This window comes from Staurois parvus, unplaced genomic scaffold, assembly GCF_062004578.1.
Source record: "Staurois parvus isolate SC_StPar_1 unplaced genomic scaffold, SC_StPar_1.0 ptg000166l, whole genome shotgun sequence".
Classification (NCBI taxonomy): domain Eukaryota; kingdom Metazoa; phylum Chordata; class Amphibia; order Anura; family Ranidae; genus Staurois; species Staurois parvus.
In genome coordinates, this window is record NW_028317962.1 from 1,555,773 (window position 1) to 1,583,578 (window position 27,806).

The 27,806-nt window shown below is 43.7% G+C and overlaps 1 protein-coding gene across 1 annotated transcript in view; it reads left to right on the forward strand.

The window, feature by feature from the left end:
- Positions 1 to 27,806, forward strand: part of SEC16B (SEC16 homolog B, endoplasmic reticulum export factor) — a 312,561-nt gene that overhangs the window by 111,933 nt on the left and 172,822 nt on the right. Inside the window, exons 11-14 of the mRNA XM_089676327.1 lie at positions 3,467 to 3,694; positions 4,033 to 4,130; positions 4,530 to 4,611; positions 23,806 to 23,923. Coding sequence (XP_089532453.1) covers positions 3,467 to 3,694; positions 4,033 to 4,130; positions 4,530 to 4,611; positions 23,806 to 23,923 — 526 coding nt within the window. The remainder of the gene's footprint in view (positions 1 to 3,466; positions 3,695 to 4,032; positions 4,131 to 4,529; positions 4,612 to 23,805; positions 23,924 to 27,806) is intronic.

Here is a 27,806-nt window from a genome sequence, read left to right on the forward strand (position 1 = left end):
TCTCCTCTCCTTTAGGCGCACCCTGAAAACCCATCTCTTCAGGGAAGCCTACCCCACCCCCTGCTAACCTGTCGACCTCCTCCACTCTTCCTACCACTCCATCCCCCACAGCTATCTCCTCCTGTACCACTATCCCCTCCCTCCTAGATTGTAAGCTCGAAAGAGCAGGGCCCTCGATCCCCTCATGTTTTGCATTGTATTGGTATTGTTCTGTCTCATATTCTGTCCCCCTTTGTAATGTACAGCGCTGAGCAAACTATTGGCGCTTTATAAATACTGTATAATAATAAAATAATGCTTGCAATGGCAAATGCTCATTGATCAGAGCAACCATGTGACTGCACTGACCAATGAGAAGCTCCTTTTTCTCCTGGGACACCTTACTGGAAGACGAAGCCTAAAATGGGTTTCTCATTCATCTGCATGGTCTCACTCACTCTGGAGCTGTGTAAGGACTGCTACATGGGCAGCACAGGGCTATGTGCAGTGGGCTGCATAGGAGTGGCAAGGATATATAGAAATAGTTCACCTTTTCATCAAAAAAAGGTGAACTTACCCTTTAAAGTGGAGCTTTAGCCATAAAATTAGGTCCTGCTAGATCACTTCAGGCTGGCCCCTATTGCAGGTATAACTGTGTAAACTTTTTAAAAACAAGTGCCTATACTCTCTAAACTCCAGTAATACATTGTCTCACCCTGCTCTGCACATGCTCTGTTGCTCTCTATTTTTATGCACTGTGCTGAAAATGTAGAGGCCGATCTGCTGATATCCTGAAGATTTAATGCTGCTCAGGGGCTTTGGCTTTCCTCAAAATGGCAGCCTCTGGAATGAAAAAATAGAAACAATGCTGTTACAGCACACTCATTTTGGTAGCATAATTATTAATGTGGAATGTATGTTCCTTGCTAAAGATCATTATTTTTTATCATGTTGTTATGGTAAAGTTCCGTTATAAGAAACGTGCAGCTGTTTGCCTGTAATTATTATTAGAGTACAACGTATTAAAACCGATCTTGCAGTAAAATGACAAGACCTGTTTATACTTTCACCTTCTGTCCTCCATGTAAATATTGCATGTTAGTAGTGAAGGTGATATTACACCTTCTAGCAAGATCTAAGGCAATACAGAGCAGCCGAAATCTTGCGAGGGGACATGTTTGCAAAGGAATCCTCCCAGAAGCATTGCAATGTTATACCCAGTAATGCAGAAGATGGAGTAAGGTAAATTAAAAAAATCTAACTTTTTTTCTTTTTTGGATACCTTTTCCAACTACTAAGAGCTAGACATGTACGATTTGTTTCATTATGAATCAAAATTCAACAAACTTTTCATTGTTCAGAGATTCTGATTTATCACAATAGTAACAAATTTCAACTAATCTGAAATAAATGATAACGAAACAACAAATTATTTGTATTCATTCGGATGACGTTATGTGATAGTTTGGGCCTTTTGTTTGAAGCATCCAAAATAACATAATGAAATAAGGAATGATCCAAAATGATTTGGATCCATTTCATTTTTATTTTGCATTAACATTTTTCATTATTTAAAAAAAAAATGCACTACATATGAAGTGGAAACATACAGTATTGAAATAAATACAATAAGGTACAAAAGTGAAATAAGATGGTGATTCCTACTTATTGTGTTTGGGTTGGATGGAGGTGGAACCATCAGAATCTCTGAATCAGAAATTTGTCCATTCATTACTTTCGGGTGCAGGTGACTACAGTCGATATCGTCCAGTCAGCTCATTCCATTTCTCTTTGAGGGTTGGACTAGCAGGGATGACTCGGAGTGCATAAGTAATCACCCAAAATAATGAATTAACACGTTAAAACGAATATAGCCAATCTTCTGAAATAACTTCCAAAAATACGAATTGATTTGGAACAACAATAAACTAAACAAATCAGAATACATACGAAACAAATCCAAATATATGAAACCAATTCTGAAACCAAATCTTTCTAACATAATGAATATGATTAAACAAAATGATTTGCTTAATGAATAAATTTGAAAATGAAAAATGTTTTCATCATGAACATCTCTATTAATAGCAGATGATTTTTCAGGGTTAATGGGCCTGGACAGAATATGCCAGGCCTTGCAGTAGTTGGTTTGTTGTATTTTTAATGCCAAAATGAATGAAAAACTAAACTCTATTTCCACCTAAATTAGCTACCTAAGCACAATGCAGTGTATGACCACTCCTCTTTGCCAATATGGCATTGCTGAGCAGGTCTGAACTTGAAAACAAACTGCTACCATGATTCAACAGCTGTGCTATGAGTATAAAGTAATACATTGATTGGGCACAGACACAACATTTCAAAGAAGTCACATACCCAGCTGTGTGTTACCTTTTCCTCCATGCACGGAAGGGAAGTAAGTGTGTCTAGCTCATTCAACACTTAGGTGATCATTTTCTCATAGGTGAAATCTGGGGCTCACAGTTGGCTTGGGCATTTCAATAGGGAGATCTCTCTGCTAAAGCTCCTTGCTCTGTGCCCACCTATCTGGAAGTGTTGGGTGTTCCAGCTAAACTTTGGGTATTGCCTCTCCTATGTATTATTCATACTATAAAGTACAGTATATTAAAATCACAGCAAGTAGAGACTGTAGAGTGATATAAGAAACCATTTGGTTAACTCCCCACCATCAACCAAGTGTAAATTGAAAAGAACTTCTTTTGAATGAATATTTTCCTTTTCCATTAGACTAGAGTTTTATTGTGATATAGTAATGTGCAGTAACCCATAACAGCCAGTCATCAGCCATATTTTATGGTTCTAGGTGAGATAAGGTTGTCACTTTTGCATTTGGATAACAGACTTTTATATCAGACAATATATAATGGAAAGAGTCATCAAGTGCTGGTTAAATGTAGACTAGTATACTGTAAGAGCAAAAAGACAAAACTGTCTGCACACCAAACATTTCGAAGTAAGTAAATGTTTAATGTACCCAACATCATACAACCTGGAACCTGTTCATGTTATGCTTTTCACCCACAGATGGGCTTAAGCCCCATACAAACAAGCTGAATATCGGTCAAAATCAGCCAGTACAGTAAATACATTCAGCCCATGTGTACAGGTCCTTGTTTGACTGAAGCTGACTTCTGTCAAACGAGCATGTTCAAGTTCTAGACAGGGACATGAATTTGTCAAATGTTGCACCACTTTTAGAAAGCATGAGAGGCACTTTCACAAAATCTGCTTGCAACAGTCTTTATAAATTCCAGGGATGATATTTTCTGGCCTATAAAGGCAAATAGCTAACTTGCCTCTACATTATAATTACAGTAAGGGGAAGGGTAACTTGACCTAATTATTACCTTCACTACCCCTTATGTTTTGCTTCCTGTCATTACAAATGAATGCATATAATGGAAGCTTTTTTTTATGTAAAAAGATTCATTTGATGACTTGTTTTATTGTGTATACATTTTTTTAGTGTATTGCTGGAACAGATGTGGCAGAGCTATTACTAGAAGGCTGTAAGCGGGAAAGATACCAGAATGTTCAAACATACAGTGACCTAATTTCTCTTACCGAGGATCCACTTCTCATACCTGATGGTGCTCAGGTAGATCTTCTGACCGGGGAGGCACCATCTGCTGCTGAATCCTCTGCTCGGGCTCTGGAGAAGTTCACAAAGTTGTTGTTCTTTGGCCGCAAAAAAGCAAGTTGCCCACCTTTCAGTTTAGAACCATCGATTCTCATATCCTATATCAATTTCCAACTTCTAACTTCACTACTTGCAGCAAAGTCATCCTTGATGATATTCTGTTTATGGTTTATTACTAATTAACATGCTAAACCTCTATACCTTGTTATTGTAAACAATCTGTCCTCAACTTTTTTCTACACCTTGTAATGTTGATCCTGTAAGCCTTGGTCTTAATCCACATGGCTGTCTTTTCTGATCTTTCATGATCTTTCTTACTGAATAAGCTCAGTATGCAGTTAGATCTCAATAGTGTTTTTCTACTAATTGGATTTGTCTTGTTTAATACCCAGGAGGCTCTGGATTGGGCTATGAAGAGTCAGCTCTGGGGTCATGCACTGTTCTTGTCGAGTAAAATGGATCCTAGGACATACAGCTGGGTAATGGCAAGGTAAAGGCTATTTTAACTAATCTGCCATCATCCGTTTTTACTAACATCTACAGATATTAAATAATGAATATAAGCAGAAATTTAATAACAGAAAAGGGGAAAGGATTAACTTGTCATGTGGAGAAATTAGTTGGAAATTCTCCTAATTAGAACTAAAAGAGAGGAAGAGACTATAAGACTAGTGATTACTTGTAAAGAATGTGGTTGGATAAGGACAGATAATTGATTGGACATCAACTGCACAGAAAATGATTGAATAAACATTGCATTCCGGGTTGGGAATTGATCAAGCATTACTCGCTGATAGGCTTAACCTCTCAGCATGTTCTATCTCATCCCATTTCCTCCTCAGTATGGATGCTAATTTACTGCTAATAATGGTTTTGATGCTGTTTTCAGGTTTACTAGCACTTTGGCTCCCAATGACCCTTTGCAGACACTTTTCCAGCTTATGGCCGGGAGGATACCTCAAGCAGCGACAGTAAGTAAGGCATTTTCTTAGAAAGACATCAGGCTGCTGATGCCATGATTTTCATGCCATGAGCATTCCATGAAGCAAAATTATGTAAAAAAAAAAAAACACATTTTCATAATAAATGTGTATATTTATTTTATAGATCCAAACAGGGATCCTTCTAGGCACTGGAGAATTGGGTGAATACCTAGAGTGCCACCACCTGGAGAGGGCACCGGAGTGGAAAATGGCAATCTTACCATTAAAGTGTACAGTTCTGTGCAAACATTTTAAGCAGGTGTAAGGAAATGCTGTAAAGTAAGGATTCTTTCAAAATTTATTTTTTAATTGTTTATTTTTTACCAATTTCCAAAGTGAGCGAACAGAAGAAAAATCTAAATCAAACGAGTATTTGGTGTGACTACCCTTTGGCTTCAAAGCAGAATCAACTGTTACACTTCCACACTTTGTAAACTTGCACAAAGTCAGGGATTTTGTAAGATTAGAGTCAGGTTTATGATTAACCAATTAAACCAATAGGTACTAATGATCATCAATTTCATATGTAGGTTGAAACACAATCATTAACAGAAACAGCTGTGTAGGAGGCTTAAAACTGGGCAAGGAACAGCCAAACTCTGCTTCTAAGATGAGGTTGTGGAAGACTGTTTCATGTCATAGGTCATACACTATGGCAAAACTGAGCACAGCAAGAAGACATCAGGTAGTTATACTGCATCAGCAAGGCCTATCCCAGGTAAAGATTTCCAAGCAGACTGGGGTTTCAAAATGTGCTGTTCAAGCTGTTCTTTTGAGGAAGTACAAAGAAACAGGCAACCTTTAGGACTGTAGACTCAGTGGTCGGCCAAGGAAACTTAATGCGGCAGATAAAAGACACACCATGCTTACTTCCCTTTGACTTTAGAAGATATCCAACAATGCCATTAGCAAAGAACTGGAGGAAACCAGTGGAGAACTGGTGGAAACCAGTGGGACCCAGGTACTCCCATCTACTGTCCAGAGACGTCTGGCCAGAAGTGGTCTTTATGGAAGAATTGTGGCTAGAAAGCCATACACATGTGAAATAAAGGTTAAGCGACTTAACTATGCACAAAATCATAGGAATTAGGGTGCAGAAAAATGGCAGCAGGTGCTCTGGACTGATGAGTTTGTTCACCGAAGGGCTGGAGAGTAGTGTCTACAGGCAACAGTGAAGTATGGTGAAGGTTTGGGGCTGCATGTTTTGCAAATGGAGTTGATTTGGTTAGGATCAATGGTGTCCTCAATGCTGAGAAATACAGGCAGATACTTATTCATCATGCTATACCCTCAGGAAGGTATGTGGTTGGCCCCACATTTATTCTGCAGCAGGACAACTACCCCAAACATATAGCCAATGTCATTAAGAAATATCTTCAGTGTAAAGAACAAGGAGCCCTGGAAATTATGGCTGGGCTCCTGCAGAGATCTGATCTCAACATCATCAGGTTTGTCTGGGATTACATGAAGAGACAGAAGGATTTGAAGCATCCTACATCCACAGAAGATCTGTGGTTAGTTATCCAAGCTACCTGGAACAAGCTACTTGCCTAATTCCTTCAAAAACTGTGTGCAAGTGTACCTAGAACATCGATTCTGTTTTGAAGGCAAGGGGTGGTCACGCCAAATATTGATTTGATTTGGATTTCTCTTCTGTTCATTTACTTTCCATTTTGTTATTTGATAAAAAAATAAACTATTAACAGTTCTAAAGCATTCTTAATTTGCTGCATGTTTTCACACCTGCCTAAAACGTTTGCAAAGTAGTGTATGTCAGGGTAAAATAGAAAAAAACACTTCCCAATGTTTTATCCCTCACAGACCCTTACAAGTACATAAAAATACTCATTGATCTGCCAAAAATGCGTTCAGGTACCAAAGGCTGTTGTGAGCTAAAACACATATATTTTGTGCACTCAGCCCTGCCCAGCTATCATATGTTACTCATAGAGGCCAATCATTCTGTAGTCCAAAGATAATTAAGAAAACTAATTAGACTCCTTGAGATAACACAGGGAGGGTATACAAGACATGGGACAGCTAAGAATTTTAAGGTATTTCAGCCCTCTTCACTCCCTTATGAGTGAAGATCTGCAATACAAAAATAGCCTGGCATGCTGTACAACAAAAGTAGGCTTATGGATGAGGAATGAAAAGTGAAGTGGATGTGCGCCAAATTAACAAATAGCATGTATACACTTTAAAAGCAGTATCACCTGACTACTAAATATGAGCATTCTAGCCTCTCACATGTGAAAGCACTCTTTTGAATTCAGTATAGGGAGGTGATGTTTGAGATATAATATATGTATCTGTTAGGGCAGGTACTGTTAAACAATGGAGATGCATAACTGGAGAAATGTGAAGATCTAATTAAAATTCTGATAGTTGGTTGATGGACAATATATGAGTCCTGATGTAAATTAAGCTGTGATTTTGTTTGGTTGGAGGGAAAGCTGCAACAGTTGCTGTCTAGCCCCCAGAAACAGCACTTGTACTGCTTAAAAGATAATTCTAATTGTGGCGGTTCTATTTGTGCCAGTTTGAACCGCATTCAATCCGCATGACATGTGAAATAACATTGCTTCCTATAGTGCCTATTCACATACTGTATGTCCAGTGCACTGGCGGTGTGGATTCAGTGCAGATTCAGTTCGACTTGAAAAGGAGTGCTGTCCGATTTCTGAGCAGTGCTGTCTGGTTCAGGTGCGGATTACAGGCTATTGACTTCTATGGGAACCATTTCTAAACTGCACATATGTGAACAGGATAAAATCCTGACCTGAACCTGTCTTGAACCTGATGTAAACCTGACTTGAACCGCTGAACGACTACTGCATCAATTAGTTGTGAAACCTGAGCTTCACTGTGCACTGGACATGTGTGAATCAGCTCTTAAAATAAAGAGCCAGTGAGAATGATGCAATATAGATGAATACTATATATGTATATATTTTATTTTTGAATGCAAAAAACAAATGTTTGAACTCATATCAGATAATATTGTTATTGTGCATGGCGGACATATACTAGGCACGAAAATACAGATTGCTGCAAAAAGGAACCCTCCTATAACTGGAAATTCAGATTTGGAACTCTGATTGATAACCATTAAAACAATAAACTCTGTCTTAAAAGAAAAAAAAATATTCAGTATGTATCCTTAACTCAAACTTTCTATTGCTCTCAGTCTCCTCCAAATCTCCAAATTCCTTTTTTTCTGATACTGTGACCCAACTTCCTGGTGGTTACATTCCTTCTCCATGGTTCCTCTATATATTGGAACATAGCCACCCTTAGCTACTTGCTCCTTGACTACGGTCTATAGGATGTGTAGTGTGCATAGAGCAATGCACATAACCACAGCAAGCATTCACTGCTCATTCCAAACAATGAAAGTGAAGGAGAGTAAAGGGAAAATGAGAGGTTTGGGAGCTCATACGAGGATGTTACAAGGAGGCAGGAAAACACAGAAATGATTCCATGAAAAATTCATGATGAGGCTATTAAGTAGTGGATGTGTATGGATTATTTTTGGAGAATTCAGATATTGTGTAGTTGATACTTTAAAGTTTGCAGTAAACAATTAAAGCAATATTAAACCGAAAACCAAAATATATTCTACTGCAGCTTACCAGTCATTAGATGTGGTGACTGCATCAGATTTCTTTTCTTTGGCTTTTTTCTCTCATTTACCTGATGATCTGGCCAGTAACACACCTCTTGTATTAATAAGGCACCACTCTAGATGAAGGAGCACAGGGGGCACAACACACAGCAGTATTGTCAGTCTGGGGAGAGGGGAGTAATAAATGTATTAGCAGATTTAAATAAACAAAAACAAATTGAAACCAAACTCTAGCTCACACTTTATAATCAGTTACAGCAAACAGTTTTAAAGGTTTGACATGAATAAATAAAAGCTGATCATTGTAAGCACCGCATTGTTAAATGGTTTGTCTCATCCATGTAAACTGATACATTCTGCTGGAGAGCTTGTGCTTTTGAAAAACAACAGCTCTGCTGGCTAGATCACCAGATGAAAATAGAAGAAAGAAAACCTAAAAAAGTAAACTAATGCAGCCATCACATTGGAAAGCTACAGTAAAATAAATGTTTGCTTTTGGGTTTAGTGCCAGGTAAAAAAAAAGTTCAAGTGACGTGGTATGATAAACATAATGCTGGCCTTACACAAAACAACACCATGATGATTTTGATGACAGATTCTTTCAGAAGCAGTTACATCAATGGGTCATTTGATCAGTAAATGAAGGTTTAATTGAAAAGGTCCTTTGTAAAATTCCATCAAACTTCCCCCTTCTTTGCTCTGTTGAGTAATTGTTTTTTTAGGAAAAGTTTGTTTGAAACGATCAAATATTATTATTATACAGTATTTATATATGTGATCAATTGTTGGTTTATCATTACTCATAGGCCCTGGTTTACTGGCAATTGCTATTCTTTCTTCAGTTAACCAATGGCAACATTTAGTGACCTTTCTGGTGATTTAGGATTAGCAGAAAAGTAGTACAAAATATATTTCCAAATAGAGACGTTTGTAATAAACTAGAGTCTATTTTTCCTAGAAATTATGATTATGTAAAATCTTGGCGAAAGATTTCCTTTAAAAACACAATTATGTTAAAATGCAGTGTTTTAGCCTCAGACAGCAGAAATTAAATAATATGTTTTGCATGCCAAGCACCAAGTTTTTGAAAATCCCAAGGTGATGAAAATACTCCTTAATTATATTTACTTGGCATGGGACTGTGGATAACGCAGTTCTAAAAGTACATTGGAGCACAGATGGCAAACATATTAAAGAAAAGCCAAAGATTTCTGGGTTAACTTGAAAGATTTAAAGTATTGCTTAATATTATTTAGGCTTACAAAATTAACCCATGTACTGCTAAAAATGCATTTTAGAATAAAACAGAATACAAATTTAAAGTGCACCTTTCATATTAGATGCAGCCATTTTGTTTATTGATCTTACGCAGATATGAAGCATGCAACTGGTTGATTGAAGCCATAATGAAAATTACAGTAGATACATTCCACAGTGTGCAAAAAGTTTAAATATAAGTTTCCTACTGTAATTGGTAGTTAAACCACTCCCCAGCAGAAGTCCAAATTCCAAGGGCAGAGTTACACTGTAAGAAGAACAGTCTCTCCACGCAGCAGCCCCACTGATAGTAAAAAGTACCAAAAATGTGCCTGAATTTCCAGTTGGTACCGGCTTCTTTTTACCCCATGGAGAACTCAGATTGGATGAGGAAGAAGCAATCACATTTTCTGACATGATCAAGCAGACAGGAGGTGAAAGCACAGGTTAATCTCAGCAGTCAGCTGCCTCTCCCGTACTGCCCAGTTAAAAACTGGTGGGGAGAAGAAGGTGACCAAGCTGTACTGCTTCACAGCTGGAGAGTAAAGTGACCAGATTTTCAAAAAGAAAGCCAGAGACAACTACACCTACTTTTATTGAGGTGGGGCAGGGCAGAGCAGTGGGTGGGGATTATAGCAGCATGGGAAGTGCACCATAACACATGCTGGGTGTGGCCAAATTGTGCAGTGGGAGGGACTTAAAGGGGTATGGTTTAACAGCAAAGACTACTTTGCGCTGAATCAGGAATGCAGACCCAGACATGCAATGCAGGTCACCATTATGAACAATGGCAAATAATTCATATTCTTGCAGCACTAAAACCATAATATAATGACATCAATACATTGAAGTACTGAGAATTTGTGTCCATTCAAATAATTCCCAATGAAGAGTGCAGGAAAGATATGTATCCAAAACCTTCCACTGTGCATACGTTGATCCACACAACACCCACAGTGAATGAGCCAAAACGCTTACCAGACAGTGTTGACCCTCAGATAATGGAGTGGTCAACTGCACCTTTAAGATGACACTCTCTCCGGCCACAGTACATACAAAGGTCTCTTCACCCAACTTTAATGGGTATACTCCTCATAAAAGTATGAAAACCACTCCATAGTGTAGTAAAACATATAAAATATTTATTAACATAAATGTATTGCACTCACATAGATGTAATAAAAATGTGCATTTCAAAAATTCAAATCCACATGTACAAGCCATCGCATCCAGCATGATGATGTCACACATCATGTAAAACTCCATCCTACACGTTTCGTCATAGAATGACATCGTCAGCGGCATGGCTAGTGATTGTCACCACGCTATATACTGTATAGCCAGTGCACCGGACTTCAGATGGGCTCATCCATGCATGCGTTTTAGCTCCTATAAGAATGAAGCTCATAGGACCAGAAGGATCCTTAGAACCAAATACTCTCCAAGCTCCAGAAGCAGAACCAAACACAAGGAACAAAACTAAACACAGGAAACGAAACTGCTCCTGTGATTCAGTAACTGCAACACAAAAAAAATTCCAATGAATCAGTAATCAAACTTGCGCCATCTTATTATGATTGTGATTATTCAATAATACATACAAAAATACATTGAAATAGTAACATGTCACTAGAGATGAGCGAAGAAATGAAAAATTCGATTCGACTGATTCGGCGAATTCGTGGACAATATTCGATTCGAGTCGAATAAATTCGCTGTGAATTTAACTTAAAAAAGGGTGTTTCTAGGCTTCAGAGAGACTTAATATTAGTGCAGAACACTGTACCTTTAATTTAAATGCCCTTGGAGTCTGCTGGGGAAGAGAAATAATACTGTCTGTCAGTATGACATGCAGATGAGTGCCGTCGATCTTAGAATCACTGCACACTTCACTCCTTTGGCCAGTCACGGGGCCAAAACCAGTGTTTGGAGCCACAGTGTGGCGGTGGAGGCAGCAGCAATGGGAGGCCATACAGCAACCTATGACAAAATGGAAACCAGCAGGAGCGTGAGGAGACCTGAAAGTGGCACATGGCAGAGTGGGAGCAATGGGAGGCGGTACAGGGACCCAGGTCACACTGTGGGCCCAGCAGCAGCGTGACCAGGCGGTACGGGGGCCCATGGCCGATATGGGGCTTGGTGGCACCTATGGAAGGCCTGTAATCTGCCAGCAACCTATGACAAAATGGACAACCGCAGGAGTGTGAGGAGATTTCAAAGTGGCACATGGCAGAGTGGAAGCAATGGGAGGCCGTACAAGGACCCAGGTCACACTGTGGGCTCAGCAGCAGCGTGACCAGGAGGTACGGGGGCCCATGGTCGATATGGGGCCTGGCGGCACCTATGGAAGGCCGCTAATCTGCCAGCAACCTATGACAAAATGGACAACCGCAGGAGTGTGAGGAGATTTCAAAGAGGTACATGGCAGAGTGGAAGCAATGGGAGGCCGTACAGGGACCCAGGTCACACTGTGGGACCAGCATCAGCGTGAACAGGCGGTACGGGGGCCCATGGCCGATTTGACCTCATTCATCCCATAGTCCTGCCGACTCACGAATAGCGTGGCCTCCTCAAAGGGCCTGAGCAAGCGCAGGTGTCACACATGAGCTGACAATGGCTGACATCTAAGTTACACAGGGAGTACCTTTATCCGCTTTTAACATCAGGAAATCTGTGATGGCCTTTAGCTGTTCGTAAAGGCGGTCTAACATATGTAGGGTTGAATTACACCTTGTTGCAACGTCACAGCATGAGGAGTCGGTACGGGGGCCCATGGCAGATTACATGTCTGGCAGCAGCAATGGGAGGCCCGTAATCTGCCAGCACCCTATGTCAAAAAATTTAACACACCAGCAGTGTGAAGAGACCTGAAAGTGGCACATGGCAGCAGAGTGTGGCGATGGAGACAGCAGCAATGGGAGGCCGTACAGGGACCCATGAGAGACTCTGGACTTGGCAGCAGCATGAGGAGGCGGTATATAGGGGCCCATGGCAGATTAGGGGCCTGGCAGCAGCTATGTGAGGCCCGTAATCTGCCTGCACCCTATGTCAAAAAATTAAACACACCAGCAGTGTGAAGAGACCTGAAAGTGGCACATGGCAGCAGAGTGTGGCGATGGAGACAGCAGCAATGGGAGGCCGTACAGGGACCCATGAGAGACTCTGGACTTGGCAGCAGCATGAGGAGGCGGTATATAGGGGCCCATGGCAGATTAGGGGCCTGGCAGCAGCTATGTGAGGCCCGTAATCTGCCTGCACCCTATGTCAAAAAATTAAACACACCAGCAGTGTGAAGAGACCTGAAAGTGGCACATGGCAGCAGAGTGTGGCGATGGAGACAGCAGCAATGGGAGGCCGTACAGGGACCCATGAGAGACTCTAGACTTGGCAGCAGCATGAGGAGGCGGTATATAGGGGCCCATGGCAGATTAGGGGCCTGGCAGCAGCTATGTGAGGCCCGTAATCTGCCTGCACCCTATGTCAAAAAATTAAACACACCAGCAGTGTGAAGAGACCTGAAAGTGGCACATGGCAGCAGAGTGTGGCGATGGAGACAGCAGCAATGGGAGGCCGTACAGGGACCCATGAGAGACTCTGGACTTGGCAGCAGCATGAGGAGGCGGTATATAGGGGCCCATGGCAGATTAGGGGCCTGGCAGCAGCTATGTGAGGCCCGTAATCTGCCTGCACCCTATGTCAAAAAATTAAACACACCAGCAGTGTGAAGAGACCTGAAAGTGGCACATGGCAGAGTGTGGCGATGGAGACAGCAGCAATGGGAGGCCGTACAGGGACCCATGACAGACTCTAGACTTGGCAGCAGCATGAGGAGGCGGTATATAGGGGCCCATGGCAGATTAGGGGCCTGGCAGCAGCTATGTGAGGCCCGTAATCTGCCTGCACCCTATGTCAAAAAATTTAACACACCAGCAGTGTGAAGAGACCTGAAAGTGGCACATGGCAGCAGAGTGTGGCGATGGAGACAGCAGCAATGGGAGGCCGTACAGGGACCCATGAGAGACTCTGGACTTGGCAGCAGCATGAGGAGGCGGTATATAGGGGCCCATGGCAGATTAGGGGCCTGGCAGCAGCTATGTGAGGCCCGTAATCTGCCTGCACCCTATGTCAAAAAATTAAACACACCAGCAGTGTGAAGAGACCTGAAAGTGGCACATGGCAGAGTGTGGCGATGGAGACAGCAGCAATGGGAGGCCGTACAGGGACCCATGACAGACTCTAGACTTGGCAGCAGCATGAGGAGGCGGTATATAGGGGCCCATGGCAGATTAGGGGCCTGGCAGCAGCTATGTGAGGCCCGTAATCTGCCTGCACCCTATGTCAAAAAATTTAACACACCAGCAGTGTGAAGAGACCTGAAAGTGGCACATGGCAGCAGAGTGTGGCGATGGAGACAGCAGCAATGGGAGGCCGTACAGGGACCCATGAGAGACTCTAGACTTGGCAGCAGCATGAGGAGGCGGTATATAGGGGCCCATGGCAGATTAGGGGCCTGGCAGCAGCTATGTGAGGCCCGTTATCTTGCAGCACCCTATGTCAAAAAATTAAACACACCAGCAGTGTGAAGAGACCTGAAAGTGGCACATGGCAGCAGAGTGTGGCGATGGAGACAGCAGCAATGGGAGGCCGTACAGGGACCCATGAGAGACTCTAGACTTGGCAGCAGCATGAGGAGGCGGTATATAGGGGCCCATGGCAGATTAGGGGCCTGGCAGCAGCTATGTGAGGCCCGTAATCTGCCTGCACCCTATGTCAAAAAATTTAACACACCAGCAGTGTGAAGAGACCTGAAAGTGGCACATGGCAGCAGAGTGTGGCGATGGAGACAGCAGCAATGGGAGGCCGTACAGGGACCCATGAGAGACTCTGGACTTGGCAGCAGCATGAGGAGGCGGTATATAGGGGCCCATGGCAGATTAGGGGCCTGGCAGCAGCTATGTGAGGCCCGTAATCTGCCTGCACCCTATGTCAAAAAATTAAACACACCAGCAGTGTGAAGAGACCTGAAAGTGGCACATGGCAGCAGAGTGTGGCGATGGAGACAGCAGCAATGGGAGGCCGTACAGGGACCCATGAGAGACTCTGGACCTAGCAGCAGCATGAGGAGGCGGTATATAGGGGCCCATGGCAGATTAGGGGCCTGGCAGCAGCTATGTGAGGCCCGTTATCTTGCAGCACCCTATGTCAAAAAATTAAACACACCAGCAGTGTGAAGAGACCTGAAAGTGGCACATGGCAGCAGAGTGTGGCGATGGAGACAGCAGCAATGGGAGGCCGTACAGGGACCCATGAGAGACTCTAGACTTGGCAGCAGCATGAGGAGGCGGTATATAGGGGCCCATGGCAGATTAGGGGCCTGGCAGCAGCTATGTGAGGCCCGTAATCTGCCTGCACCCTATGTCAAAAAATTTAACACACCAGCAGTGTGAAGAGACCTGAAAGTGGCACATGGCAGCAGAGTGTGGCGATGGAGACAGCAGCAATGGGAGGCCGTACAGGGACCCATGAGAGACTCTGGACTTGGCAGCAGCATGAGGAGGCGGTATATAGGGGCCCATGGCAGATTAGGGGCCTGGCAGCAGCTATGTGAGGCCCGTAATCTGCCTGCACCCTATGTCAAAAAATTAAACACACCAGCAGTGTGAAGAGACCTGAAAGTGGCACATGGCAGCAGAGTGTGGCGATGGAGACAGCAGCAATGGGAGGCCGTACAGGGACCCATGAGAGACTCTGGACCTAGCAGCAGCATGAGGAGGCGGTATATAGGGGCCTATGGCAGATTAGGGGCCTGGCAGCAGCTATAGGAGGCCCGTAATCTGCCAGCACCCTATGTCAAAAAATTAAACACACCAGCAGTGTGAGGAGACCTGAAAGTGGCACATGTTTGAGGCATGATTCATGGCGGATTTAGTCAGTTGTGTCAGGAACTGGTGGTTTGAAATCCAGACTAATCCACGCCTGATTCATTTTCACAAACGTCAGTCTCTCCACACTTTGGGTGGACAGTCGTGTCCTCCGAGGAGTTACAATACCTCCTGCCGCACTAAACACGCGCTCCGATGCCACGCTACTGGCCGGGCATGACAGCCTTTCAAGGGCAAATTCAGCTAGTTGGGGCCAAAGGTCAAGTTTCGTTGCCCAGTAGTCAAGGGGATTGTCTACCTCGGTTGGCAGGGTGCTGTCCAAGTAGGCCCAAGCCTGTTGTTTGAGCTCCTGCTCCAGGTCCACCTGATGCTGCTGCTGCTGCTGCGGCTGGTTAGTAGTTTCCTCACTGCGCTGGTGAAGAAAGCTACTCATCATCGACTGCAGACTGAGGCAGCCGCTGCTGGTGGAGCTGCCAATGCTCCTACCACCCCACCCCTCCCCTGCTGCCATGCCAGCGGAACGCGAGCGCACAGGGCCCACAGTGTCTGAGGATGGACGTTGGCGCACAAAGGCAGAGACCAACTGACTACATAGGTGGTTTTTATAGTACGTAATTTTGGCCTCCCTCTCAGCAGGTGTGAAAAAGGCCACCATTTTGGACCGGTAGCGAGGGTCCAACAAGGTGGACAGCCAAAAGTCATCCCTCTGTCTGATGGTTATTATTCGGCTGTCGCTACGCAAGCAACCGAGCATGCTATGGGCCATTTGTGCCAAGGAATGCGAGGGACTCCCTGCCTCCATCTCCACAGCATACTGCCACGGTGCGTCTGGGTCCTCTGTCTCCTCCTCCTCCTCCTCTACCAGATGCTCCTGCTCCTCCACTCCTGTCCGCTGAGTGGAAAAACCACCCATTTCACTCAATAATTCCTGAGCACAAATGTCCTCCTCTACCTCCTCCTCTTCTTCCTGTCCTGCCCCCACAGGGGTCATGTGGTGTTGAGATCTGTGCGCCACGTCTACCGCACCCTGACCAGCCATTGTTAACAGCATTTGTTCCAGGACGTGCAACAGAGGAATGACGTCGTTCATCCCATAGTCCTGCCGACTCACGAATAGCGTGGCCTCCTCAAAGGGCCTGAGCAAGCGGCAGGTGTCACGCATGAGCTGCCAATGGCTGACATCTAAGTTACACAGGGGAGTACCTTTATCCGCTTGTAACATCAGGAAATCGGTGATGGCCTTTCGCTGCTCGTAAAGGCGGTCTAACATGTGTAGGGTTGAATTCCACCTTGTTGCAACGTCGCAGATCAGGCGATGCTGTGGAATTCCGTTCTGCCGCTGCAGCTCAATGAGGGTGTTCTTTGCGGTGTAGGAATGGCTGAAATGCATGCACAGTTTACGTGACATTTTAAGGATGTCTTGCAGTGGGATGGTGGATTTTAGGAACCGCTTGACAACCAGATTGAACACGTGAGCCATGCATGGCGCATGGCACAACCTTCCTTGACGCAGAGCAGACACCATGTTCTTTCCGTTGTCAGTCAACATGGTTCCGATTTTTAGTTTGCGCGGAGACAGCCATCTGTCGATTTCTCTGTTCATTACACTCAGCAGTTCCTCCCCTGTGTGACTACGTTCGCCAAGGCATACCAGGTGCAGCACAGCGTGACACCGTTGCGCCCTGCACATGTGATATGCCGGTCGGGTAATGGGACTTGGCACGGGGGTGGCGGCTGAGGACACGGCGGAAAAAGAGGTGGTAGAGGCGGACATGCTTGCTGGACCAAGGACATGCAAACGTGGAGGCAAAAGCGTCGTGACCTGTCCAAGTTGCTGGTGCGGCTGTGCCGGCACCACGTTCACCCAGTGGGCCGTAAATGACATGTACTGTCCCTGACCGTAGTTACAGCTCCACACGTCGGCGCTGCCGTGCACTTTGGCAGAGACCGACATGCTCAAAGACTGGCCCACCATCTCTTCTACATGTGAATGCAGGGCTGGCACTGCCTTTTGGGCAAAGAAATGACGGCTTGGCACTCTCCACCGCGGCGCGGCACAAGCCATCATTTCTCGGAAAGGTGCTGAGTCCACCAGTTGGAAAGGGAGGGACTGCAGCACCAGCAACTTGGACAGGAGGACGTTCAGCTTTTGCACCGTCGGGTGCGTGCTCGCAAACTGTTGTCTCTTGGATACGGATTCCAAGAAAGACTGTTGACGGAATCCGAGAAGAGGAGTAGCAGGAGAAGGAGCATCTGAACGAGCGGAAGATGCCAACGAGCGACAACTCCCCTCAGCAGAGGTGTTGGAGCCTTGACTGGCTGATAGAGGGCGATTGACGACGTCGGGTGACGGAGCAAGTAACGGAGCGGGTGATGGAGCGGGGGCTGGGGCAGGCAGAACCGCCGTATGTTTATCACGGTTTTCCCAGGCCACCGAATGGTGACGCTGCATATGCTGACGCAACGCTGTAGTCCCAACATGGGCCCCCTGGCCACGCTTGCATTTCTGGCCACATAGTCGACATACGGCTACGTTTACTTCCTCGGGCGGCTTGAGGAAAAATTGCCACACCACCGAGTAGGAAACTTTGCCCCCGCTACTCTTCACTGGCTGACTGCTACTTCCTCCGTGCGCACCGGCACCACTATTGGCCGTGGTGGTAGGCTGCAGTGGAGCTGGTGCTCTACTCCGTGGACGTTTGGCTCCACTGACACTGATGCGACCCTGCTGCTGTCTCCTGGGCAACCCACCGACTGTTTTGCTCGCTGCCAAGCTGCCACCCTCTTCTCCTGATGATGCGGAAGAAATTGCCTGATGACGACGAGGCTGCCAAGTGCGATCAACCTCCTCATCATCAAGTAGGGTCTCCGCCTCACTACTAGCCCCCTCGGCTGCGTCTGGGTCAGGAGACAGACCTGTCTCTAGACCGGCTACCGAGCCACTCTCCTCGCCAGTACTTGTTCGCTTGGCTGCTGAAAAGGCCGATGTCTCCCCCCGTTCCTGACCGCCCTCTGTTAGCTCTTCCTCACTGTACAGTGGGGCTGAGCCCACAGCATGCGATACTTCGCTTGGTGAGGGAACAGCAAAGGACAGGGGCAGGTAGAGGACACGTGATTTCAGTGGGCTTGCTCCCGGGCCATGCCAACTAACGGTTGTGTCTGACGTACCCACCGACCGTTGGCTGTAGGTGTCAGAGGTGACCTGGGAAGAGGAAGACGACCGAGCCAACCAATCAATGACGGCAGGGTTGTCGGTGGAGACACGACCGCTGGATGACACCGGGAGCACTGGCCTCTGGCTGCGAATACTGCTGCCTCGACCCCTTCCTCTGCTGCCACGTCTGCTCGCTCCTAAAACATTGCCTCCTCTGCCACTCCTCTGCATGTTGTCTGACATACTATTTAATTCAACGATTAGGTGTCCCTGAGTAACAATTCTCTGGCACTCAGTAACAATTCTGTCTGTCCCTGAGTATGAATTCTGTGGCCCTGAGTAACAATTCTGTGTCTGTGCGAGTAACAATTCTGTGTCTGTGCGAGTAACAATTCTGTGTCTGTGCAAGTAACAATTTTGTGTCTGTGCGAGTAACAATTCTCTGGCACTCAGTAACAATTCTGTCTGTCCCTGAGTAACAATTCTCTGGCACTCAGTAACAATTCTGTCTGTCCCTGAGTAACAATTCTCTGGCACTCAGTAACAATTCTGTCTGTCCCTGAGTATGAATTCTGTGGCCCTGAGTAACAATTCTGTGTCTGTGCGAGTAACAATTCTGTGTCTGTGCAAGTAACAATTTTGTGTCTGTGCGAGTAACAATTCTCTGGCACTCAGTAACAATTCTGTCTGTCCCTGAGTAACAATTCTCTGGCACTCAGTAACAATTCTGTCTGTCCCTGAGTATGAATTCTGTGGCCCTGAGTAACAATTCTGTGTCTGTGCGAGTAACAATTCTGTGTCTGTGCAAGTAACAATTTTGTGTCTGTGCGAGTAACAATTCTCTGGCACTCAGTAACAATTCTGTCTGTCCCTGAGTAACAATTCTCTGGCACTCAGTAACAATTCTGTCTGTCCCTGAGTAACAATTCTCTGGCACTCAGTAACAATTCTGTCTGTCCCTGAGTAACAATTCTCTGGCACTCAGTAACAATTCTGTGTCTGTGCGAGTAACAATTCTGTGTCTGTGCAAGTAACAATTTTGTGTCTGTGCGAGTAACAATTCTCTGGCACTCAGTAACAATTCTGTCTGTCCCTGAGTAACAATTCTCTGGCACTCAGTAACAATTCTGTCTGTCCCTGAGTAACAATTCTCTGGCACTCAGTAACAATTCTGTCTGTCCCTGAGTATGAATTCTGTGGCCCTGAGTAACAATTCTGTGTCTGTGCGAGTAACAATTCTGTGTCTGTGCAAGTAACAATTTTGTGTCTGTGCGAGTAACAATTCTCTGGCACTCAGTAACAATTCTGTCTGTCCCTGAGTAACAATTCTCTGGCACTCAGTAACAATTCTGTCTGTCCCTGAGTAACAATTCTCTGGCACTCAGTAACAATTCTGTCTGTCCCTGAGTATGAATTCTGTGGCCCTGAGTAACAATTCTGTGTCTGTGCGAGTAACAATTCTGTGTCTGTGCAAGTAACAATTTTGTGTCTGTGCGAGTAACAATTCTCTGGCACTCAGTAACAATTCTGTCTGTCCCTGAGTAACAATTCTCTGGCACTCAGTAACAATTCTGTCTGTCCCTGAGTAACAATTCTCTGGCACTCAGTAACAATTCTGTCTGTCCCTGAGTAACAATTCTCTGGCACTCAGTAACAATTCTGTCTGTCCCTGAGTATGAATTCTGTGGCCCTGAGTAACAATTCTGTCTGTGCGAGTAACAATTCTGTGTCTGTGCAAGTAACAATTTTGTGTCTGTGCGAGTAACAATTCTCTGGCACTCAGTAACAATTCTGTCTGTCCCTGAGTAACAATTCTCTGGCACTCAGTAACAATTCTGTCTGTCCCTGAGTAACAATTCTCTGGCACTCAGTAACAATTCTGTCTGTCCCTGAGTATGAATTCTGTGGCCCTGAGTAACAATTCTGTGTCTGTGCGAGTAACAATTCTGTGTCTGTGCAAGTAACAATTTTGTGTCTGTGCGAGTAACAATTCTCTGGCACTCAGTAACAATTCTGTCTGTCCCTGAGTAACAATTCTCTGGCACTCAGTAACAATTCTGTCTGTCCCTGAGTAACAATTCTCTGGCACTCAGTAACAATTCTGTCTGTCCCTGAGTAACAATTCTCTGGCACTCAGTAACAATTCTGTGTCTGTGCGAGTAACAATTCTGTGTCTGTGCAAGTAACAATTTTGTGTCTGTGCGAGTAACAATTCTCTGGCACTCAGTAACAATTCTGTCTGTCCCTGAGTAACAATTCTCTGGCACTCAGTAACAATTCTGTCTGTCCCTGAGTAACAATTCTCTGGCACTCAGTAACAATTCTGTCTGTCCCTGAGTATGAATTCTGTGGCCCTGAGTAACAATTCTGTGTCTGTGCGAGTAACAATTCTGTGTCTGTGCAAGTAACAATTTTGTGTCTGTGCGAGTAACAATTCTCTGGCACTCAGTAACAATTCTGTCTGTCCCTGAGTAACAATTCTCTGGCACTCAGTAACAATTCTGTCTGTCCCTGAGTAACAATTCTCTGGCACTCAGTAACAATTCTGTCTGTCCCTGAGTATGAATTCTGTGGCCCTGAGTAACAATTCTGTGTCTGTGCGAGTAACAATTCTGTGTCTGTGCAAGTAACAATTTTGTGTCTGTGCGAGTAACAATTCTCTGGCACTCAGTAACAATTCTGTCTGTCCCTGAGTAACAATTCTCTGGCACTCAGTAACAATTCTGTCTGTCCCTGAGTAACAATTCTCTGGCACTCAGTAACAATTCTGTCTGTCCCTGAGTAACAATTCTCTGGCACTCAGTAACAATTCTGTCTGTCCCTGAGTAACAATTCTCTGGCACTCAGTAACAATTCTGTCTGTCCCTGAGTAACAATTCTGTCTGTCCCTGAGTATGAATTCTGTGGCCCTGAGTAAGAATTCTCTGGCACTCAGTAACAATTCTGTCTGTCCCTGAGTAACAATTCTCTGGCACTCAGTAACAATTCTGTCTGTCCCTGAGTAAAAATTCTGTGGCCCTAATAACGTTTCTGTGGCCCTAAGTAACAATTCTCTGGCACTGAGCGAAAATTCTGTCTGTCCCTGAGTATGAATTCTGTGGCCCTAACTAGCGTTTCTTTGTCCCTAAATAACGATTCTGTGGCCCTCATTAACAAGTCTGTGTCCCTGAGTAATGGTTCTCTGTCCCTAAGTAACTTCTCTCTGTCCCCAATTCTCGTTTCTGTGGCCCTAACTCTGTCCCTGTCCCTAGTACAGAGCGGTCTGCCTCTGTTCAATGACTGCAGGCAAATGAAGATTTCCAAAATGGCCGCTATATATACCTCGACCATTACACAGTGCTGGCTGGCTGGCTGCTGATTGGCTGATGCGATCACATGTCGTTGAGGAATGCATTATGGGGCAGCGCGCCTTGTCTGCGCGCCTTCCCCGACATCCCCGCTCCGTCGCCGCACATGTCAGCCGCCATTTTCGGAAAAATTTCGATTCACGCGTCCGAATTAGGCTGTTTTTCGGATTCGGCACGAATCGAAATTTTTCCGATATTCGACTCGAATTCCACTTCGGATACTTCGATTCGCTCATCTCTACATGTCACCATACAGAAAAATCATATTTTTAAGAAAAATATATCACAATATAAATGAACTGTTATTAATAAAATAATTTACACTCCATTCAGTGTTTTCAACCCGAATGAGGTAAACGTTTTTAAATTATATATCCAGTGAGTTTCCATTTTAGAAACTTCTCACTGAACAAGACTACCTCTCCAGTTAGAAAAACTCTATAGCAAAAAAAGAAGTACCTTTCAGATTTTTCCAATGATTGAACACATGGTGCTGGGAAACACTATGTCCCGGAAAACCTTTTTGGATATTTGCAACATGCTCATTCAGCCTAGTTTGTAATGCCATAACTTTTGTGGCCTACATATTGTAGTCCACATGGCCACTGTATCAAATAAACCACACTTGTTGTTGTACAAGTAATAAAAGACTTAATATCGTAGGATTTAGAAGTTATCTGTGATTGGAATTGACAAAAACATCTCCCTTTTAATGGATTCAGTTTACAAACCCACATTTTCGACAAGGAAAAAACTCTTTAAGATCTTATAATTGGCCTATCTGGTAGATTAACACTAACGATATTTCTAGGAGCTGGATTGCATGCATGATTAAGCCCATCTGATGTCAGACGCACTGGCTGTATATACCATGGTGATGGTCACTAGCCATGCCCCTGACGACATGATTCTATGACAAAAAAACACATAGGGCAGGGTTTTTATGTAACGTGACGTGATCACGCTGAACATGGCAGCCTGTACATGTGGATTTGAGATTTTATAATGCACATTTACGTCTATGTGAGTGCAATACTTTTATCTCAATAAATATTTTATACATTTTATTAAGGTGCTAAGATGCAGCTTCCCAAGCCAGGGATGCCATTAATAAGGAGGGAAGAAAAATTGGGGACACATTCTTTTAACTGGGGATGAAATCGGGACTTTTTTCCCCAGAAACAGCCCTTAAAATCGGGGACTATCCCTGTAAACTGAGAATGTCTGGTCACTGTATGGTAGACAAAAGTCAAGCCACACACCTAGTTTTGCTGTCTGTAAATTGCCGGACCGGATGTACAGGGAAAAAAATGCTTCTGCAGACAGAACAGACCCTACATATGCATTTGAACTGCACCTTAAGCTGTTTGCCTACAGTTAAGCACTCAGGAGTACTAGGTTCTGTAGTCAGTTATGAATGCCTGATTTCTTGAGAGCCAAAATAGGCCACAGCCAACGGTAGATAGGTAGGCAGAGGTGACACACCATATATTTACTAATTGACTAGCAAAATGCTTTCCTGAAAAAATATGCAGCATCATTATAAAGTATATCTACATAGATGTGTATTTATAAAAAACAATTTGCACAGCTATTACGCCTATCTTTAATTTGTATTGCTTTTGTAGATATCATCAGTTTTGGAAGTTAGTTATTGGCTTATTTATTATGTGATATCAAAAAGTACAATAACCCCTAACAACTGATTAGATACAGATAATTACTGGTTTCTTGCTATTGGCTAGCATGCTGCATATTGCTTTACCTATGAAGGTAAACCAGTCAATGCTGCCATGATCTAGTATCTGTATTTCCAGCACACTGTACTTTTCTCTGTTAATATTGTCATAACCTCTGGATGTATCCATATAGCTTATTTATAAATTACTATTTACTTACAATATATTGTTACAGTGCAATGGGGACCCAAACTGGGGAGACTGGAGGCCTCACTTGGCTGTAATGTTGTCTAATCAGACGGGAGAACCAGAGGTGAACAAGCGTGCTGTTGTTACCATGGGAGACCATTTAGGTATGGAAGTCAGCCTAGTGCTCTAAACTTTAAATAATGTTCCATCATGTGGGGTTTTGTAGCCTGAATAAAGCCAACCTCATGTGATTTCCTCCTTCTGTGGTTTTAAGGCAAAAAAAGTTGTTAATATTTGTAGTGTTTTCCAGCTGCAAACCCAACCCATATTCTGAAATGTCATACAGACGGGGGGCACAGTCACAGATGGGGTGCAGTTTTCTGCGTAAGTGTGTTTGATGCTGGAGTGTGAAGCAGCATGTAAGGGATTTCCGGCAAGAAGAATCGCGATCGGGAACGCGCATGCGCAAAAGAGATCCCGCAGAAGAATTGCCGGTTGTGCGCAGGCGCGCAGGAATGCGTGATCGTGCACATGCACACACACGGCGAAGATTGGCGCCAGGCGGGCTATTTAAGGAGGGCCTCTGCTCAGGTTCAGTGCTGACTGGTCTTCAGCTCCCCCTGTGTCCTTCTTGCTTCTGTACGATTCCTTTGTTGCTGACCCGGCTTGTTCCTGACCCGACTCCGATTACTCTCCTGCTCCTGGTTCCTGACTTCGGCTCTGCTCCTGACTTTGGCTTTTCCTTCTGATTCTGTACCACGCTGCCCAACTGTTGATGACCCCGGCTATCCTATGACCTAGAGGATACTCTGCCTACCAAGGTCACCACCTGCAAGAGTCGCAAGCAACAACCACTGGTGCTCTTGCCCCCTGGTCCCTAGACTCCCTCTGTTCCAACCTCAGCGAGGTCAGGGCTAGTGACACAAGTGAGGCTGACCTCGTCAATTCAGTCTCCCATCAGTTACGTGACACAGCAGTTGAACATAGCAGTTTAACTAAAGCAGGATAACTCAAGCAGCAGGAAGATACAACAAAAAGGAACTCTACTGCATGCTGGATGGACTGCAAACAAACACCCTGGGAAACATCTCCTAAAAGTCTAATTGCCACTCCATGTACCTTTTAATATGCCACCTCTACTCCTCCTTTTCATATTACTATCCTGTGTTTCCAAATCTCATTTCTTTACCCCTTTGCTCCACCCCAAAGCTTATACATCTCACCCTCACTTCTACCATCTCCCTACTACTGCTCTCATCACCTCCTGTTACTCTACTCACCTTCTGACCCAAACACCAGGACAGGAAGGCAGGTGCACTCATATACATCCTGCTCCCATCTTACTTTGCTCACCCTCCTTCTCCTAACCTCTTGGAATATCTCTCCAAACCCTGGTCCTCCACTATCTCATCCCCACACCAGGCACCCTCTTTCCTCCAGTAACAGCCACAATCCACTCAATTTAATATTAATTCCCGTGCTCCTAAAAACCACCCTCCCTTTTTCATGTGCAGAACAAGAAGTCAGAGAAAATATAAAAACATGTTAAAAAATGTACATGGTAAGGTGCAGGAAATGCAAAGCATTTGTGTGTTTTATTTTGTATCAACATAGTTGAGCGCTGTATATAATGGGGGGATTTACTAAAACTGGTGCACACAGAATCTGATGCAGATGTAACCAATCAGTTTCTAACTTCAGCTTGTTCAATTAAGCTTTGACAATAAAACCTGGAAGCTGTTTGGATACTATGCACAGCTGCATCAGATTCTGTGTGCACCAGTTTTATTAAATCTCCCCCATTATGTTTTTTGCACAATAATACAAAAGGGTTTTGTTAAATCTTGATAAACAATAATAGAGCCCAATCCGATTAAATTTGATGCCATATCCCAATTCAGGTATATAGAAAATGAAAGCAAAAGAAAGGTACTTTAAAAGCTTAAAATTAAAAAGGTTTTTTACAAAATTTATAAAAACACCATACATACAAATACAAAGAAAATTATTGGTCCATACTGTAATTCAACCTCCATGAGACATATGCATGTAATGGTACATGAAAAATCTGACACATTTCAGTTCTCGATAAGAATCTTCATCGGGGAGTACTGTCAAGGTGGTTACATCTAGAATACAATTGAGAAAATTCTCAAAACAGAGAAAATAGTACACATATTTTTTAATAGAGATTATCTACCTGAAGTAATTTACTGGACCAAATTGTATATTATATGTAACTCATTCAGAATGATCAACCCCTGATAAAGATAGGAATCAAGCTGTTAAGGAACAAAGAAACCTGGACGATTCTCCTACTGGATTGAAAGGCATGTGTAATAAGGCAAAAAAGAAAAAAAGAAAAAGTTTACAAAAAAATACATATGAAAACAGGTCTATACCCACTGATGCCTAATAGGACACCATAAATGAAACATATATGTGTGTAATGGGTACTTTATTAGCTCATATGCTTCAGAAGAATATTTTCAAATCCAAAGCCAAAGTACTTCAAACACCATTGAACCATGTGCAATATGTAGTAGATGGCAGTTTTCAGAAAATGGGTCAGACTGACATTAATAAACTCCCCACCTGAAAAAAAAAATACAAACAAAAAGAATTACATAATATACTAAAGAACCCAAAACAGGGTAAAAGTAAGAAATAGAGCCAGTCTAGATTACTAGAATTAACAGCCCATAACAGAAAATACACCCACCAGCCAAGATGCAGATTACTGGATAAAAGTCCTAAAAGTTGGCAAACCCAATCATCTATGATTCTAGTAATCTAGGCTGGCTCTATTTCTTACTATTACCCTGTTTTGGGTATGTTAGTATATTATATAATCTTTTTTGCTTGCATATGTTTTTTTAGGGGAGGGGTTTATTACTTTCAATCTCACCCATTTTCTGAAAACTGCCATCTACTACATATTACATATTATTGCTTGACATCATTGTCTTTGGATTTGAAGCTTTCCTTCTGAAGCTTATGAGTCCTTAAGGTACCCATTACAACATACTGTATATGTTTCATGTATGAGGTCCTATAGCTATTGGTGGGTATCAGGGGCGGACTGACAACTCATGGGGCCCCCCGGGCAATAGGGGATCATGGGGCTCCTGTGTCCTTGCCCAAACTCAAAAAAGCCTATGAAAAAGGTACCAGGGGCATCTCATGGGGCACCCTACTGACCCCGGGCCCTCGGGCAGTGCCCGAGTTTCCAAATGGCCAGTCTGCCCCTGGTGGGTATAGACCTGTTTTCATATGTATTATTTTCTAATCTTTTTCTTTTTTTTTCTTTTATGCCTTATTACACATGCTTTTCTATTCAGTGGGGAAATTGTCTGGTGTCCTTTGTGCCTTAACAGCTAGATACCTGCATTTATGAGGGGTTGATCATTCTACCCCTATTAATTGCTTATAATATACAGTTTAGTTCCGCAAGTTAGTCCACTTTGATCATTTCTAATAAAAAATATATGTACTATGTCTTGTTTGTTGAGTGACTTTTTTCACTTCTATTCTAAATGTAATCACCTTGACAGTACCCCCTGAAAAAGATTCTTATCAAGAATTGACACGCAGCAGAGCTTTCACATGTACCATTGAAACATATGTCTCATGGTGGTTGTATTGATTACAATATGGCCCTATAATTTTCTTTGTACTTGTATATACAGTGTTTTTATAAATTTTGTAATAAACCTTTTTGATTTTAAGCTTTTACTATGTTTTGTGGTGGCCTTTAAAGTCCCCTTCTTTTGCCTTCATTTTCTAAAAATTGATAAACCTTTCAGGATATCTCTCCCATGTAAGGTTTTTAGTGACTTACTGCCTCCCATAACCTTTAGTTCTCTGCATGCAGGCAGGAGTAAGTCTCCTTTGGTTCTCACTTCTCCTGGTAGGAGGAGATGTAGTCAAGTTGCCTATTTCAAGCATAGGTGGAATCTAAAACATGGCTCAGTCTGGAGCTGCAGAAGAGAGAACAATAGAGAGGGAGTTGGGTGTGCTCCTCTTTTCACGGGAGGGGTTGGCATG